The sequence below is a fragment of the Halyomorpha halys genome, unplaced genomic scaffold (assembly GCF_000696795.3).
Source record: "Halyomorpha halys isolate HHAL.00 unplaced genomic scaffold, Hhal_1.1 Scaffold661.1, whole genome shotgun sequence".
In the NCBI taxonomy this organism is placed as follows: Eukaryota; Metazoa; Arthropoda; class Insecta; order Hemiptera; family Pentatomidae; genus Halyomorpha; species Halyomorpha halys.
The window spans coordinates 2,350-20,830 of NW_027116476.1; the positions used below are offsets into that span (position 1 = coordinate 2,350).

The window sequence follows — 18,481 nt, forward strand, 5'->3', positions numbered from 1 at the left end:
TATCTTGGTTAAAGATAGTATTGCGATCTTGTAAAATTAAGAATCCTGGTTTTCTACCGAAATACAGGATTCCCTGAGTCCAAACAATCAAGTTTCGTAAAATAGTTAGTCTTTAAAACAGACGCACAGAATGAACTCTTTTATTCTAATATTTTTCATATTTATTAGAGTCCAAATTATTTCAGAACATTCATAGATAATTGAATAATTCAAGTAATTAAACTTGAAAATGGGTTGAGCCAGAAACTCAAAAAATCGTTAAGAGAGCCTTATAAATTATGTCCTCTTTTGGCTCCACTATTGTCTGGTAAAAACGTATGTAGTTGGATATTTATTTTTCTACGCAATCATAAATGTTTAAAAAAACATTTTGGCATCTTTAAAGAAAGATGTGTCGAATTTTCAAATTACTCAACTAGTAATTGATCATATAACTCCATGGTCCTTTGGGTTACGGTACCCTGGGGGCGTAAGGATAGTAAAAATAATAAAAAATAAAATTATTGTTACAATAAACATGAAAAATAAAAATAATTTATTTTTCTACTAAGTTTAATTTTAAACTAATAAATTTTAAATGTTCATAATTTTGAAATACTCCAATAGATATTTATTTCATTAGCAAAATATAAAATACAATGCATATGAAGACAAATTGAAAAAAATACGTAGATCATTAATGCAAATAATTTTTATTTTATTATTTTAACAGTTCAAAATTTTACTTATTTAATTAAAGAAATTTTATCACTATTTATTTTCAGTTTTTTAAATATTATTATTTTTTTTAATTTTGTAAGAATATGATTATTTACCACTATTAATTACTGTCCAATATTGTAATACTTATTGATAAATGAATAAAAAGAAGATCATTAACATAAGCAAGACATACAATTCAGTTTGAAAAATTGCAGAATCTGTCGTATGGCAGTTCTATAGTGCAGCAGGGTATCAAGTACAGAACAGCCATTAGTGGCAAATTAAGTGAGGTTCAACTTCACATATTCACTTAGTTTACAATTTCAAATCTGTGAAGCAAAGATGCTTGATTGAAATTAAATTTTTCCATTTTAATTAGTTAAAATTCCTTCAAATCTTACTATGATTCTTATTAATGGCAGTATCCACGATATTATAGCATGGATTAATTATTATAACAATCACTTCAGTATCGAAAGGAAATTTATTTTTAAAAGGTACCATGAATGTTGTTAGATAAAAAAACTAATTTTCTTTGCTAAATTACTGTCAATTAAAAACTGTTAGTTTTATATCGAATTTAATTAGCTGTTAGTATTTTTGAATTGATATTCTAAATTAAAGTATTAGAGGTTAGAGAAATCAAATAAAAATTTAACTTAAAAATTAAGTTGTGCCTACAACTAAGAACTATTAGTTTAGTTGTAGTTTATCAAATAACAACTATCAACTTTATTGTTTCGAATTCTAAGCATGTTCATGCATTTAAAGAGATAACGAGTTCTTTGTACAGTTTAGATTAGTGAGTATTACTAATAAAATTGACAATTGATCAGATTCATTGAATCATTGTAAGTTATTAACAAAGAGAACTAAAACCAAATAATTATTTTTTTTAGTTGATAAGAAAAACTATTTTTTTTAACTCAATAATTACCTATTTATTCCAATTACAACTTATTTTAAATTATATGTTCTCAGTTGAAGGAATAACTTAAATTGTTTTTGTTCATTCATTGGAATTTATTTTTAACAATTTTAATACGACGTTTCAGTACCTAAATTTGCATAAATATAATCAACCCATGTTGTTTTTATGTGGCATTCATAGTCCATTCTACAGCACCCGTTGTGTTGCGCATATCATACCGTTTGGAATAAGGGACTGAATGTAATACCGAGATCGGAGTTCTATGACACCGAAAATACAAAAATAATTACCAAATTTCATAAACGAGTTAAAGGCGATTTTAGTAAAACGATATTTCTATGTTTTGTATTCTCTTTTCTTTTTTAAATAGTTCTGTATTTTTATATAATTTCATAAGTTGGTTGTTTGTATTTTTTAAACAGCTAATCAAACGTCATTATAGCTAATAAATTAGTGCAACTAGCCAAATTTTATTAAGTGTATTTGATAATGAATGCCTATTTGAAAGATTTCATTAGAGCAAAAAAAAATATTATAAGCCTTAATTAAACGCAACAACAGATGAAATTCCAGATTGTAGTCAGATACGATTCGATATAGTGAATAACAATTCCTTATTTAATTATTTTATATTTATTTTATTTCATTACATCAAATAACGTTTCGTTGCTGTCACCCTACAAAACAAAATTTAATATTCATCCTATGCATGTAACAATTAATAAATATACCACAATTTATTTTTTTAAATTTAAAAACAATTACCTGATTAAATATATCTTTTAATATCACATTGTATGTTCTCCTTTTAGTTCTAAAATATTAAAAATAAAAATATTGTTGTCGATTATATAAAACATTAATAATTAAAAATTTCAACATAATTATAAATGAAGAGATATAAACTATAATTTTATTAGATGTAATGAAATAAAATATAAAAAAAAAATAAATAAGGAAGAGCACTTTCCATTCACTATATTTAATTATATCAATGAAACTCCTCTAGTAGAACATATTACTTTAAGTATATTATATTCGTAGATTCACTTGCAATGACCAAAACAATAAAAGATTAAGGAAATAAAAGAGTAATGTGGGCTAATCATTTATCTTTTGTTTCAGTATTGATTATAATGATGGACATTCCTATTAACCTCGAAGTAAACCTGAACCACGAGGGAGTGGTCAACTCCTCACTTTTTTGCTTCACATACACTTTAAAGGAAAGTAAGGTAGGACGCACCTCTGTTTATAACCAATAATAGTTTTATGAAATACAATTTCGTGATAGTTCAATGAAATAAATTTAAAATTTCCTAAGTAAATATACAGGATTAGGGGAAATACCATTTTCATCTCTGGTAAATATCTTTATTCTAAGCAATTTAACAGCCCAAAATGAAAATTTCACGACTTTAATAAGCTAACCTGATTTTCAAGATAAGAAATATAACTATAACGATGTAAAATGTCTTTTTATTCATTCTGTATCATAAAATCATTCTATGATCGCAAAGTGAGATATAAACTTGGAAGTTTGCAGGACTGAAATGGAGCCCCTTTCACCGTCTACAAATAAACCACCCTCGTTCCCACAAAGATTACCTAAAGAAGATAAGGCAGACAATGGACGGAAAACTGGAGGAAACCCCGAACCTCAGGGAACGTTAATAAAATGAATAATGACCGCTAATAGTCCTTACTTCAACAACCATCCGCTTTCCTCAATGCATTACAAAAGCTTCCAGCACTTCGCTAGGAGGCTTAAATCGCTAATTTCTTTGAACACTTAGAATAATTTTATCATTTATTTTTAAAACTAGACAATTGAATAGCTTAGAGTAATATTTAAAAATTAGTTCGACGAATGGAACGTTAAATATTATATATTATATATATTTTTAACAGTTGATTACGAGGGGATATAGTCATACAAATGACACCCCTAACTATATAAAATGTTCTTATTAAAAGAAAAAAATAATAATAAAATAAATAGATAAGAATAATGCTTCTTAATAAAAGGGGAAAGTAAAATTAATAACAAAAAATAATGATATTGGTACACTTAAATAAAACAAACATTTGTCTTCTAATAGTAGAAAGAAACAAGTTAATTTGAAAAAGGGAATAGAGAAGAAAAGAGAGAAAAAATATAAAAATAATGAATAATAATAATAAGTAAATAGAGGTAGTGTGACTATGAATTAATTTTATATTTATTAAAATTTTATAAAAGAATGTCCTGCAGCAGTCTGGGCTTCAGTCTTCGGGTTGATGTTGGGTTTCCCAGGTTGTAGGTCACTGCTCCTTTAACTGTCGGCAACTGGGAATGGAACTTCATGAACCGTTTTTTGATATAAACCTCTATTGACTCCATTTGTAATTCGCGATGCAATTGGCTATTTCTTATGAACCAAGGAGCATTAACTGCGATTCTTAGGACTTTATTTTGAAAATATTGTAGTTTTTTTTCTTTTCGTGAAGGATGCCGCTCCCCAGACTTCACAGCCGTACATCAGCAGTGGCCAGAGGATTGTTTTAAATATAAGAACAGTTGTTTCTGGTTTTAGTTTGGAATTTCTGTTTAGGATAGGATATAGCATATGGATAAAAAATATACAGTAAAAAGTAGAAACAGCAGCAAGATCGGCGATTTTTATATAGGAGGAAATACATTTGAACATGCACAGAGATTTAAGTGTTTCAGGCCTAACTCTAACTGGAAAAACACAATGATGAGGAAATAAGGGCAAGGATAAAGGCGAGAAATTCATATTATTTTTCAATTTCGAAATTGCTTAGCTCGTGCCTACAATACTTAACAGATGTGAAACGTGGCCTCTCACGTTATGACACGAATAGCGCCGTAAGGTTTTTAAAAATAAAGTATTACTTAATACATTCGGACAGAAGAAGAATGAGTTCAGTTGGTGTGTATTCTTATAACATTACAGTGACTAAGATGGTCGTTTAAGGCTGTGAATCTTAGTAACGAAGGGATCCCTTCAAAGTTGATATGATCCGAATGTTAAATATCTGAGAAGTAGACCAAAACTTAGATGGAGAGATCTTCCCAGGACTGATTTGTGGGATTCGTCTTTCGACGGGTGTCACGGGACAAAAGTATACAGGGAGCGATTGGTGGTATCAAAATAAAAACTTCAGGCTTCTTAAGCTTTCATTATTATTGTCATTCTAATTTACCACGTTTTATATTTTTTGTAAGTTCGTCCAGACTAGTACATGTGCGTGTGTGTATATTGCGCATTTTGATATACAAAAAATGTATGTGTCAGCCTCCTACTAAGTATGTAAAAAAATGTCTAGAGAAATATGGAATACAAATTGTGCCAAACTTTAAATTTTATCCAGTGACTATTAATACAGTGACAAGAATTCGTAAGTGTTTTTCCTGTATAATATGCGAGAAAATTGTATTTGGAATTCATTTCAAGTATTAGGGCTTTAAAAGGCAAGATGGAAAAGTTTTTGACCATTACAATCGGTTCAATGTTTACAAACATTGGGAAATATGGCAATTTTTGAATAGTTTATTACAAGATTTATAATGTTTTTAGGAACTTGATTTGGGGCTTAGATTGAGACTTTAGTACTTTTAGTAGCTATCTACAATAAATACGTGAAATAAATCACTTTCTGCAAACACCGACGAACATAGCCTATTAATAGATAATGTCATTACTGTAAAGACATTTCACAAGTTGTGTACAGGTATAACACAATATCTAAACTTTTTTTTTTTTTTTTATCTAAACTAAAAACGTAGGTTTAATTCAATATCCCTAAAATAGGTTTGAAGTATAGTTTTGTAAATTTGAAATGTATGAGATAAGATGAAGAATATTTTAAAATATTGAACTTTTTTTTGAAGAAACAGAATATCTTTAAAAGTATTTATAATTTATCTAAAAATTTGAGACAATGAAATCCTTTGAGAACAAAAGCGGTCTTCTATCACGAAACTCTCAGCTTACTTGGCTCAGATTTATTTAGGACTTACAAGACTTATTTAGGGCTAAGAAGTCCTAAGTAATATCCTGTTGTCTATCATATTATTCTCTTGTAAAAGATTTTCCTTACACTTCATGGTTCTTAGTTTTTGAAGTATCCAGATTCAATTTCTTAGATTCACGTAGATCTTAGGTGCTGTCAATAAATAATGGTCCGCTGGCATTTCTTAAAATATTACTTTATTTGAGGTTACTTTATTGTTTTAATTTTACTCCAAAAATTTAATTAAAAAAAAAAATGCGAAATTACACATTTTATGCGGGTACATCTCGGGGATGACACAGCAATATTTTCAATAATATTCACAAACCCCTAGTTATTTAATCGATTTTTCACATCTTTTCAATTTTTTTCATCGCTCGATTAAGTAGTCTTGAATCTTATTGTTCTCTTTGAAATAGTTTAACAGAATTTGAATTACGAATTTTCAAAAAAATCTTCTCCTTTTCTTTTGGTTATTTGAAATAAATAATAAGATCTCATTTTTAGCAATAATAAAAAAAAATGAATAAGTACAGAATATCAAAGAATTTGAGAAATTAAAAAGGAGAAAATAGAAAAATTTTAGACAGAAGTTAGAATCGGAAACAGCCCAGATTGCCCGGTCTCGTTTCATCGCATTCGTAGAGCTTCTTTTGTTAAAATTTTGTATTCTTGGCAGGAACGAATTTATATTCGTCATTTCTATCTCGGAAAACCCTAAAATTCAAATTTTTATAGGAAGGGAAAGTTGTTTGATTTAAGCACCGCACCAAATTTTTATTATTAGTCACTAATGCCAGGTAGGTATTCTAAGGACGGAGAAGAGACGAAATTTATTTGATTTGAATTTTTAAAGACGAAAATTATTACATATGAAATTAAAGTATTATAATAGAAATAATGAGTAGTATATAATAGAACAATATAAATAAATAAAAATAATAAAATTTAGTATTTTAATATTAATTAAAAAATAACTTAAAACTATGTTTTATTTATTTATAGTTGTTAAAATTATGTTGTTTCGAAAATGGTACAATTTTTTTTAAATGGAATGTATTAGTCATTGCAGAGCGTTATGATTTATTGTATATTTTACGTTATGATTGATCAATTTTAATTCAATTATAAAGTACAAAATATTGAGTCTGAAATTTTCACTAAACACAGTTTGCGGTCACTTATTTATGTTGTCCCAGCTTAAAAAGATCATTAATATTGCGTTAAGCTGGGACTGGAAGATGCACGCACTTTGTGTCGACCGCAGCTAAATACTAGATGAATAGGGGTAGCAGGTGCGCTGAGCGAAGTGGAGGGGGTGGAAATCTTTGCTTAACGTGGGGAATACGATCCCGAGGTCATATAGACCTCAATGTAATAATTATCTACCCAATGATCATATAGAATATTGTTAATAAGGTTATATCTATAGAATAATTGTTTTCCATTAACACATTAAAGTTAGTAATTCTGTTTTAATGAACAGTCAGATATTGTCTTATACAGAAGCGGCATTCTTGGTCGAATAAAAGAATTATAAATATGATTCAAATATTCTCAAATACGCAATAAATTGACTTTCTAAAACGCAACACAGCAGAACCTTGATATTATGCATTGATTAAAATTCCTTCATACTAGACGTAGCACTAAAAAAAAAATAAAATAATTGCGTTGTTGGAGTTGGATAAACTCCATTTATTTTTATGATCCGTATTTTTTTATGATCCGAAGCAGCAGGTTTGACTAGTAGATATGGAAGATTTTATTGTTAAGTTGAAACAAATCGCAAAAAAAATTTCGCAAGGTGACTTTGACTTATATAATTTTTCAAAAATTGACCCAAATTCCTCATAAGTAGCACGCAAATGTTTTATATGAAAAATGTTGAACTGATAGAGCTTATTAAGGAAAAACCTCACTAGAAAAATATTTATGGTGATTTGACCATTTCCACTTCTGTGAAGTTGTCCCGACATCCTCCAAATTTTTGAAAATGTCGTAGGGTTTCTGTAATTCCTCTAAGAGTTCTAATATCCTCAATTATTTTAAGAAATAGTTCTAATTTTTAAGACACGTAGGGTCATTCAAATATACGCCTATCTAACTTTACGTTTTTTGGCAACTTTGACACCCCATAAATTTTTTGCTATCAACGTAACCACTATGATGACTAGGGGTAATTGTTAGAACTATTATCTTACAGTATTAATTGTTCCAAAATTATTATCGTGAGAAGTGGTGAAGATTTAAAATTCTTCTAAATTTCTCAATAATTTTAAGAAACATTTATGTTGTTTAAGACACAAAAAATACCATTTAAAAATATATGCGGCTTTTGTGAAACTTTGATGAATTAAAACATTTTACTATCAACTTTAATTTTAAGAATTAAGGATGATTCTTAGAACTCATAGGGAGTTAGGGGCTAATAGAACTTAAGAGAACCCCCCAAAAACGACCAAACATTTTACCAACATTTGGTAGAAGATTATCATAGTGAGAAATGGTAAAAATTAAAAATTCTTAGAGTTCTTGTAGCCCAAAGTTCTCAGCAAAAAGTTCCATCGACGAATACTTCTCTTCAAAAGAATGTCTACAAGAGAAGTAATTTTATTTTGAAATAATTTGAATTTAGGATTAATTCAATACCAACATATCTAAGCACTAAGGCAAAGAGCAGAAGGGCATTCACGCACAGTAGCGAGATAAGAAGGTTAATGTCTAACATCGATCAGATGCAGGCTCCTCAGGTGGTCTGATAACTTCACTAACCACAACTCTACCGTCAGTAGTACAGTTCCACAAAACTATTTGGAACAAATATATTTGTAAACACAGCTATAATTAACTATTTTTTAAAATAAATTATTCAGTATTTAAAATTTTTATAAACGATAAATATAACATTTTTTTAAAATATGAATATTTATTTAAATGCTAATCTAATTCATAAGTATTAAATATATATAAAATGATTGAGGATCCTTAGGACCATATTAAACCTACACTATTCAAAATAAAACCACAAAATTAAAAATAAATAAGAATATTTTATTTATAACAGTTCTATTATATACATGATTTTTTTTAAATGAATATTGCTTGCAATATTAATTAATATATTGAAGCTGTTAAAGACCCAACAAAAAATATTCTATTATAAAGAACAGCTGGGAAAAAAGTTAAATACTTCCAAGAAGTAGTATATAACAAAACAAATAATTTTAATACTGCGACAGGCGAAAAGAGGGAAACGTTTAAATTTGTATTTTTTTCATGTTGGTCTAGATGTCCCTGACAGTAAGTATTCTTTGGTAAGTCAAGTCAATTCTTAGCCTGGACTGTGCTGTTAATTTGTTTTCTGTTGTGTTGGTCCAAATTTTCTGCCGGTTTTTTAAAAGTATTTATATTGTCATCAGAGGATAAAGGTCGTTGTAGAGTCAATCTAAGCAATCAGATTGTGGGATCAATGATGGAGCTTTTGCCGCTTGGTTAGCTTTAAAATTGCCCGGAATCTCCTAGTGTCCTGGTATCCAGATGAAAAATACTGTCCTGTTAATGTGTTTTCTGTTGTGTTGGTCCAAATTTCCTGCCGTTTTTTAAAAATATTTATATTGTCATCAGAGGATAATGGTCGTTGTGGAGTCAAGCTAAGCAGTCAGGTGGCGAGATGAATGATGGAGCTTTTGCCGCTTGGTTAACTTTAAAATTGTCCGGAATGTCCTTTTGTCCTGGTATGCAGATGAAAATACTGTGTGGTCAGTCCAATATAGCAAAAAGATTATTTGAAATATGAAACAACGATAGAATTTGTAATATATACATTTTTTAATAGTCACAATGAAATCATCTAATCTGTGAATAGTTAGATATTATTTTTGTTTGTTCCATAGTAGGCCTTCCGTAACCCCTGGAAAATTGTCAGTTCTCCGGTAAATTGATTGTTTTCGGATGGAAGACTTGTTTGGACTATATAATCATCTATTGTTGCTGTGGCTCCATCACTATATCACTTTTGGAACCATCGGTGTGTATGAGGTAAAAGTATATTCTTTTAATGCTATTTTATCTTGATTGGTGATAAAATTGTAGTTAAAACTGCCAATGGAAAGGACGGAAACTTAGAATATAGAGGGAAAAACTTTAATCAAAAAACTTTTTGCTGTCAAACTGTTTTAGACTGCTAAATACACAGTTTAATTGGGTTTAATGTTGTCTCAACCTATTCGTTTACATGTTATGATAAAAAAAATATGTAAAAATTAAACAATTAAAAAACTGATACATAAAAAACTAAAAACCATTTTAATCTATAATTATACTAGTGTTAGTATACAATTTTAGAAAAATAAAATACCTTAATGAAAATTTGAAAAGTATAATATTAATGGAAAATTGATTATAGCAAATGGAAAAAAGCTTTATCAATAAACAATCTATAATTTTTTTAGTATTAAGATTTAACTGGAGTAATATAGATCCGAATGTTGTTTTCCGGTACTAAATAAACTTTTTTCCTGATTTCACTTGATTTATAAGTTTTGAAATCATCCTAGTCCAAAAAATTATTATTATTATTATTATTATTTAAATACTCTATTATATAACTATATAATTTTTAACATTCTCACTTTGTAATTATATGTAACTTTCTCACTTTGTAACTTCGTGAATATGTCAATTGTGATCAACTAACTTTGTAAATTCAGTGTAAGTGTCCCTAGTGGTCGAAACACTTGAATAAATAATCTATTGCTGTTTTCACCTGATTTTTTTATAGACTCAAAAATTACTAAACCGTTTTTGAAGAATTTTAGTTAATGAATTCTCAATGTTTAGTTTGAAAATCGTCAAAGGTGATCACTTTAATTTATATTAATTTACTATTATTGTTTATAATAATCTTTGTATATTGCAGAACAACTTTTTTTTACAAGTGTTATTGCAAAAACAAATGAAATATAGTGTTACTTCTTTTTGTTTCTGAAACTACTAAACTAAACTCCAAGAAAATTCATAATGTGATAAAACAATAAATAAAGGGAAAGAAATATAAAAACCATGAAATTTTTAAAACAAATGATTGAAAAATAATATTACTTGATTTGAACATATTAAATAGAATTTTATATGCCCAAACTTTCAGAAAAATGTTATACCCAAGTAAAGATTAAAATATTAAATTTCATAGAAAACTGATATTAAAAAAAGAAGGGAGAGATTTAGTTTGCAACATCAACCTCAAGAAAACTTCTGGAGTTATTAATTCGTGAACAACACAAAGTTTCCGACTCCTCAAGTTATTTATCAGACCTCATTTTCAAACACCTAATACTCCCAAAAGTTTCGTTATGCTGACATCAATCATATAAATATTAACTAGCATAAAAAACAAACAAACAAGGAATTAACAATCTTAACATAAACCGAATGCTAAATAACAATAAATTTGTAGAGATAAATTACAAACGTTTTCTCGTTTTTATTAGAAAGGAACAGGCCACAATACTTCTTTTTCTATAAAGTTAGCAATGTTCTATTATGAAAAAAGTGATTTCAAAGTGTATTAACAAAAAATAACAATAATACATTGATGCACGAAAAGGTACTTACTGGACTTATTATACTCCTAGTGCCCAAGAGGATAAAATGGCCAGTTATTTCATACCAATTTGTGATTACTTAAATCAAAACTATGTATTGTTACTGGTCACAATTTATTTTGGCAAATATCACGTCTAGTGATTTCTGAGATATTGTATTCCCAAAACAAATTCACTAATTACTAATTTTTTGTTATTTTGCTAAGAAATGCTGCATTAAAAACAACTGCATTTCGGGACATAATGAAAGTAAATAGGTCTATGGCTCAAATTCGCATTACTTTAAATATTGTTCTATTGGTTTCTATTGTTGTAGGAGATTTTAATGATATGGACCACCGGACGCAAAATTACTTTTTTTCAACGATTTCAAACAGGCTCCATTTTGTATTCTTCCTGACTATACTTGGCAAACTCATCAATTTTGACTAAAAACTATGCTATTTTTTTGGGGTGAAATAACTGACTTTTTGTCCACCGGGTTTATAAGGTAAATACGGCCCTACATGCCGAGCAGAACTAAACACTCCACTAAGTGTAGTCCTCTCACCTAATTAACGAACACAACATAAGTAAAGACTTTAAGATTTACTTTTATTATAAAAAAGAATGTTATATCAACATTTAAATATAGTTAGTAAGTTGCTTCATGTCTAGTAGTTAATGATACTTGGAAGATATATAGAAGAAGTCGAAGGAGGGAAAATTACCACTAAGGACTCTGGGAGGAAATGAGAAAAAGCCGATAATTGATTTATGGCGATACATAGCGATGAATAATGATTGGTGAATTGGAGGTGACTTGTGTCCAACAACACTGGTAGCTTCGAGAGGGAGTAGAATATTTCCAGGAAATAGTGACTCAACGGGAACCGGCCCAAGAATATGAGACATATAAATTTGTTAGAAAGGTGGTAGCATTTTCCAGTAGGATAGTAGTTTCAGTTCATAGGTGGTCCTTACAGCAATAACAAATACGATAAATGTGGGTTTGTGCTCGTAGTGCAAAGAAAAGAGCTGGTGTTCCGGTATTTCCAACTTGACCAGTAAGGGGTCGGAGATGTGGGCCACATGTGTTATTTAGTACAGTATCTCTTTACACTAATCATACCAAGACTTAATATATACCTATTTCTACCATAGCGGGTCAAATGACCCGACTTTATGTTTCATGCTTGAATGTATGAAATATGGATGTTAGGAAGGAAATAAAAATATAAATTAAATTTATTATAATTAAACAAAATAGTATGTTGAGCATTTCTATTACAAAAGCAAAAAAATAAAAACTTGTGCTCTTCCAGGTGTGCCATCTACTTGCATTTGTTGCCAAACAGATCCATCATTCGCAACATTTTGTTCATTTATTTCTACTTCACTTTCTTCCGAACTTGAGAGTAATCTTATTCTTTTTCGGCCACTACATACATTCACAATATTTTCCTCTTCATCGTCAGTATCTGTAGAATCAAACTCATTTTTATTTGCAACCAATATATCTTCATTTTCAGAAAATTCATCTTCACTAATTTCTGAAAACTCTTCGCCAATATTATTTATATCTTCTAAGAACTTGTACTGTCTTGTTTGCTTCGACATTTTTCTGGGTAAAAAATGATCTGTATTACTATAGCTATCAAAATAAAATATAAGCTAGGTACTTACCAAGACTTTCAATTTTTGCCACTTTTTCTTACACTAAAAAGCTATTTTCAATCTAAAATTTGATATTTTCTTGAAATTATTCTGAGCTATTTTCGTTGAACTACTTTACGCAACAGTCTTTGGAAGAATGTGCAACTTACTGACTACAAATATGACTAGATAATCTCATAAAACAAAAAAATTCTCTCCGGGTCAAATGACCTGTTGTGGTAGATATCGGTATACAACAAGGATTACTCAGAATAAACAAAACAAAAATATTTTTATAACTGTACATTAATTACTTAAAAAGAGTCATGAAGTCAAATGTGCAAACGCAATAAAATTATACGTGCATTTTCAATGGAAAAGTTCAAAATGGGTCATTTGACCCGTTATGGTATGTTTAGTGTTTATGATAATAATAATTGTTTATTAATTTGCGTGCTTCTTGATTCACGCGTATTACACTACCACACCTTTTTTTCAGTATAAGAAACTAAGAAACAACTTGAGTACCTACAAGGCCGTACAATTTATAAATTCAAATTTAAGATTGTAAGCGAGTATCTGCATGACTCCCAATGAGCTATTTAAATCGACTATCTTGATAAACCTCGTCTTCTTTTAAGTAATGTTGTTCCTAAGGGCTGCAAGTTATGAGCTGAGGTCAGAAAAGCCACAACAATTGCAGATAGTGAGATTGGCATGGCTATAATGGCCCCTTTACAACTTCTGCTCCGCAAGGGTTCCATACGTTAATAAATTCTTTATCAGTTTAGGGTAGAACATTACTGAGTTTATTGCAGGATAAAGGACTTTATCGTTTTCAGGCTTTCAGAGATTTATCGACTGAGAAAATGATACAAACTCATAACTCCTATTAACCATTATTAAATCCATAACTGCATTTATGTTTTCCTATAACTTACAGAAACCATAAAAATTAGTAAATAAAATATAAGATATAGCAATAAAAAATTTCAAATAAAATAAAACACATTATTAGATATGTTTGAAATGGGTTTTAGTGTTTGATTTTTCATTTTGTCCTGATAGTATTTCATTAATTTGAAGCAATGGATTGTAAGACTTTAATTAAAATCACTGATAAGATTTATTTTAATAATTCGAGGTGCAAAACTTCTTAGCCACAGATCTCATGGAGCACAGTATCAACAAATTAACAGTTTAAAGATTTTATCGAAGAATTCATGTACAATTATTTAAGGTTCTGAGAACGCGCAAAATATCTTCCGTAATTTTCAACAAAATCATAAAAACCGTTTATTTGAAGCGGATCCCTGAAGAAGTAGTCATGAAAGGTGGGGGTAGTTCGAGTCTACTCCAGGAACCTGAGAATATTGTTTTGTTCTTGAAAAAGTGTTTCTATAACATATAAATACGCATATACCATATAAATATATGACATGCTATAACATATACTGATATTGGTACTGGTACTTGGTGGGGGGAACAAGTCCGGCGAGTGGGCCTAGTGGTCCTTTTTGTCCACCCCTGGCGGCTACCTCAATTGCCGCCCCGTACTAGACAAGGTGGGATTGTCAAGATTCATTCCTTGCGACTGCCGAAAAATTAATGTTAACTGCCCCAGGTGGGGAATCGAAACCACAACGTTCCGAACCGATCGCACTGAGACCTGCGCTCCCCACGGCCGTCATGCACCTACTATAACATATAAGTATGTCATGAAAGCATTTTTATTACTATGGCCTTAATTGAATAATAAATATATTGGCAATTTTAAAATTAATTAATCCCTTTTACCCTTGTTGTTGGATTTTTCATATCTATATTTTGAGAACTATATAACATAAATAACTCTATTAGGGCTCATAGTTTAGCAAATTTACTCTACTTTAAATGGCATTCTCTTAGGTTTTCTTGTGTTGTTGCTACTTTTTAAGATATAGAGCTCCGAATGAAATTTTTTTTTTTTTTATCATTTTGGAACAGCCGCCATTCCCCCTATCAATACTTGGCAGACTCATCAAGTTTGACGAGTAATTATACATAGATTTCATTAAAGTAATAAAAATTGGGGTGAGATAACCACCTTTTTTCTCCTCTTGGGCTCTTGTAAAATCAAGTCCTTTATTAAGGACCTTTACATAATCAGAGGAAAATGCTCCCATAACCTTCCAGCGCCTGATCAATCAGTCATCAATCAGTTCCTGCGCGCATTCAACGAAGGAGCATTCTCTCGGCATTCCCTCCTTCTTCCCCAGTTCTGTTGCCAACTGAATCTTTAGTACATTGGATAGGAATTGCATCCGACCCTGTACCTGGATTGTCTCCATCATCTCGCTGTTAAGATGAGATTAATTCCATGGGACCGTCTTGAAATTAGACTGAATACCGATACCACACGCATAGCATTCTTGTATCAGAAACAAGAAAGCTAAGTTTGTGGTTCCACAGCCTCTTATATTAGATTTAACTCTCGATGAGAGTAAAAATTTAGTTAAACATTTTAAGAATAAATTTAGATTTACTTCCTTTGGTTAAGGAAGTAATCTAAAGATAACCCTTTCTTTCTTCCACAACTCGTTAAAATAAGTATATTCATGTTTATGAGAAGTAAGCCCTGCCAAACTAATTAATTGACAAGCATCTGATAGAGAAAAAAAAAGTAATTTTCTGAGACGTCATTGTAACATAAAATACAGTTTATTTATAACAGAAGTTCATAAAGTTTTATAACTTGGACCAACCCTCTATCCAGGCATTACGAATATCAAAAACAGAGTAGAGTTAAGAAATTGTTGAAAACTGGGACTTATTCTATAAACTTTTAAACCAGGACGGCATTAAATAGCTTTTCATTCTGATTATCCCCTCCTCGAACTCATTTCAAACCCCCTTAAATTGGGTTAATCTCCTTTCAATTCTGTTCAATAGAAATCTACAGTATCTCGATAAACCAAGATTTGCCCTCAAAGTCTTCTTATTATCGGCATTGTTGGAATTATAGGACTTCTTGGAAGTAGATTTGCAAATTTTTTTCTTATTACAAAAGCTAAATTACAAAATTTTGAAGTCACATTTAAAGAAAACGGAGATGGTAAGATTGCAAAATATTTTAAAGATAAGTTCTGGTAGCCATATTTTTAAGGTAATATTATCTCGTATCCTCTGATATGATAAGATCTGATATTTTCCTTCAAAAGCTGCTAGCTACTTTCCGTTGAATGTCGGTATCTCCACTAGCACCTTCCTTCCAAGATTTATTTTTTTCTGAATGCTTCCGTATTCAAGCTAAATATTATTTCTCATCAAAGTTAACCGAGGAGTCCCTCATACAAGTAAACTTGCTCATTAAAAAAAAAAAATGAGAATTAACACGATTCCAACTCACGTCTGTGTTTACGTTACGATTTTGAGCACATTTGTTAATTAATAAAAAAAAAAAAAAGAAGAAGAAAAAGAATCTAAATTGATACTAAAAATATATTTTCTTATATAACTCTTATATTATGATGGATTCATTGAAGGCAAATAAAATTGGAAGGGCGGATATTGAAGCTATATATCACATAAGCTTTGACAGATACTTGATGTATAAAGGGGTTAATGTATTCAAGAAGTTTGAGGGTATTCCCAATATGATTGAGATCCCTAAACATATAAGGCGAATCAATTTATAATTAATAGTTAATAAAATTGTTATTTATTTACTGGATATCCATTGATTTAATTATATAAATTGATCTTTCTAAATTTATTTTATTTTTCTGAATACATAATTATTTTATAGGACATTCAAATACCTAAATAACAGCATTAATTTAGTAAATCGTCTATATATTAGGAAGGTATGATAGTAGACAGATAAGAAACAATCTTATATAAAATAATTAAATTATTAAAAACAGCAATTTCAAACATTTAAATACCAGAATATAAAGAAATTAAGATAAAATTACAGTATATCCAGTATTTTCAAAAGAAAATAGTTACCTATATAATATTGTATTTTATAATAAATTATAATTCAATGTTTTAACCAAAATGATTTTATTATTATAAATTGTATGCACTAAACGCAACGTAATAACATTCCAACAATTTTATTATAATTTTTTAAGTTAGTGATATCATAACAAGGTTACAATAAATAATGTAGTGAAAAACAATCTATTAGTGAATGGAGGAGGAAAAATAGTGGTTTGGCGTGAATCTGCGACTTATTTCAATACTTTTAAGATTTATTTGACGGACTAAATAAATATAATAAAATAAAATTTCGGGCCCTTGATTCCACTATATGAAACACGTTTACATATAATCGTTGATTGAGAGTGGAAATTTTCAATTCTGTGAATAACATCTTTTGAATAAAAAAAAAAAAAACGCTTTGTTTGAGTATCAGCATGAATACAAAACTTACATTATTCTTGTAGTGAGGAAGGAAAAATATTAGTTTAAAAAGTTATTGATAAATTCTTATCCAACAAAGGGCATCATATTCCCTTAATTACATATTTAGAAGCAGTAATCAGTATTTTGCAATGGATTGGAAGCTTGGACCTTTTGTCTAGTAGCGTAGTATCGATAGTGTTTCTAATATTCCTATATAACCAATTGGGCAACTATTATTTTCGGGTGTTTCAGGAATTTTCGTAACTGCTAAGCAAAATCAAACCTTATACGTGGCAGGAATCTTCAGATTGAGTAAGGTGGTTGAATAATTGTAGGTCGGTTGAGTTTGTGTCACAAAAGAATCTATTATGAATTTTAACTTTTATATCTTTCATACACCATTTTTTATTTAGATAGAAAATAAAAATTAAGTGACGAATATCTGTTTATTATGCTTTTTATCTGCATTTACACTTCATTCTGACTAGTTATATCCTTCATCCCTTTTCGCCTCAACACTTTATTTCCAGGTTTTTTGTAACCCCATTATTGGATCAAATCTTTAGTCCTGAACATTTCGTAGTTTTGGTAATAAAATAGTAATAATAAAAATCCTTTTATTATACACTTCTAAATCAATGAAATTTAGGTCGCTATACTTTCTGTATGTATATTTCCTATGAAGCATGAAACATTAATTTCCAATCTGAAAGCTACAATCGTTCATTACGTTTACGATGCTAGGAGATAAATGGGTAATTATAAATTAAGTTAATGACCTATCTGCCCACACCGAAACAAGACAGGGTTGTAAATTAAATGCAGCGGCTATAAAATATTAGCAATTAAGGTGAAATAACAGCAATTAAACTTGATCCTCGTAGGTTTTTATGCCCGCTTAAGAAACTATAACTCATTGACTTGAACCAACAACAATTTCTGCATCTGATATTAGCTTTTGAAAATAGAACGATCTAGCGCTAGATTATATTAAAATTTTGATTTTATGCCTAGTTTTTTATTTTAAATATCTGGAAAATATAAATTGCATAGTAATACTTTTTATCACCGTGATTTGGAGGATAAAATACTACGAACATTTGAAATAAATCAGAAGCCCACTATGCAAGAATAAATTTTATTCTAAGAAAAGTACCAGCCTATTCTGGTTTAAAAAAAAAAGCATTTGTATTTA

At 29.5% G+C, this 18,481-nt stretch overlaps 2 protein-coding genes across 2 annotated transcripts in view; one reads left to right on the forward strand and one right to left on the reverse strand.

Annotated features, from left to right (window-relative positions):
• Nucleotides 1-2,838: 2,838 nt before the first annotated feature.
• The window catches only part of LOC106685129 (facilitated trehalose transporter Tret1), a 228,444-nt gene continuing 212,801 nt past the window's right edge, over nt 2,839-18,481 (forward strand). Inside the window, exon 1 of the mRNA XM_067053256.1 lies at nt 2,839-2,868. The gene's annotated coding sequence lies outside the window, so the exon portion shown is untranslated. The remainder of the gene's footprint in view (nt 2,869-18,481) is intronic.
• LOC136797240 (uncharacterized) lies at nt 12,550-12,858 on the reverse strand (the record flags this gene model as incomplete). The annotated part of the gene is made up of 1 exon (XM_067053249.1): nt 12,550-12,858. A coding segment is annotated over exon 1 (309 nt), but the record flags the coding sequence as incomplete, so codon positions are not given.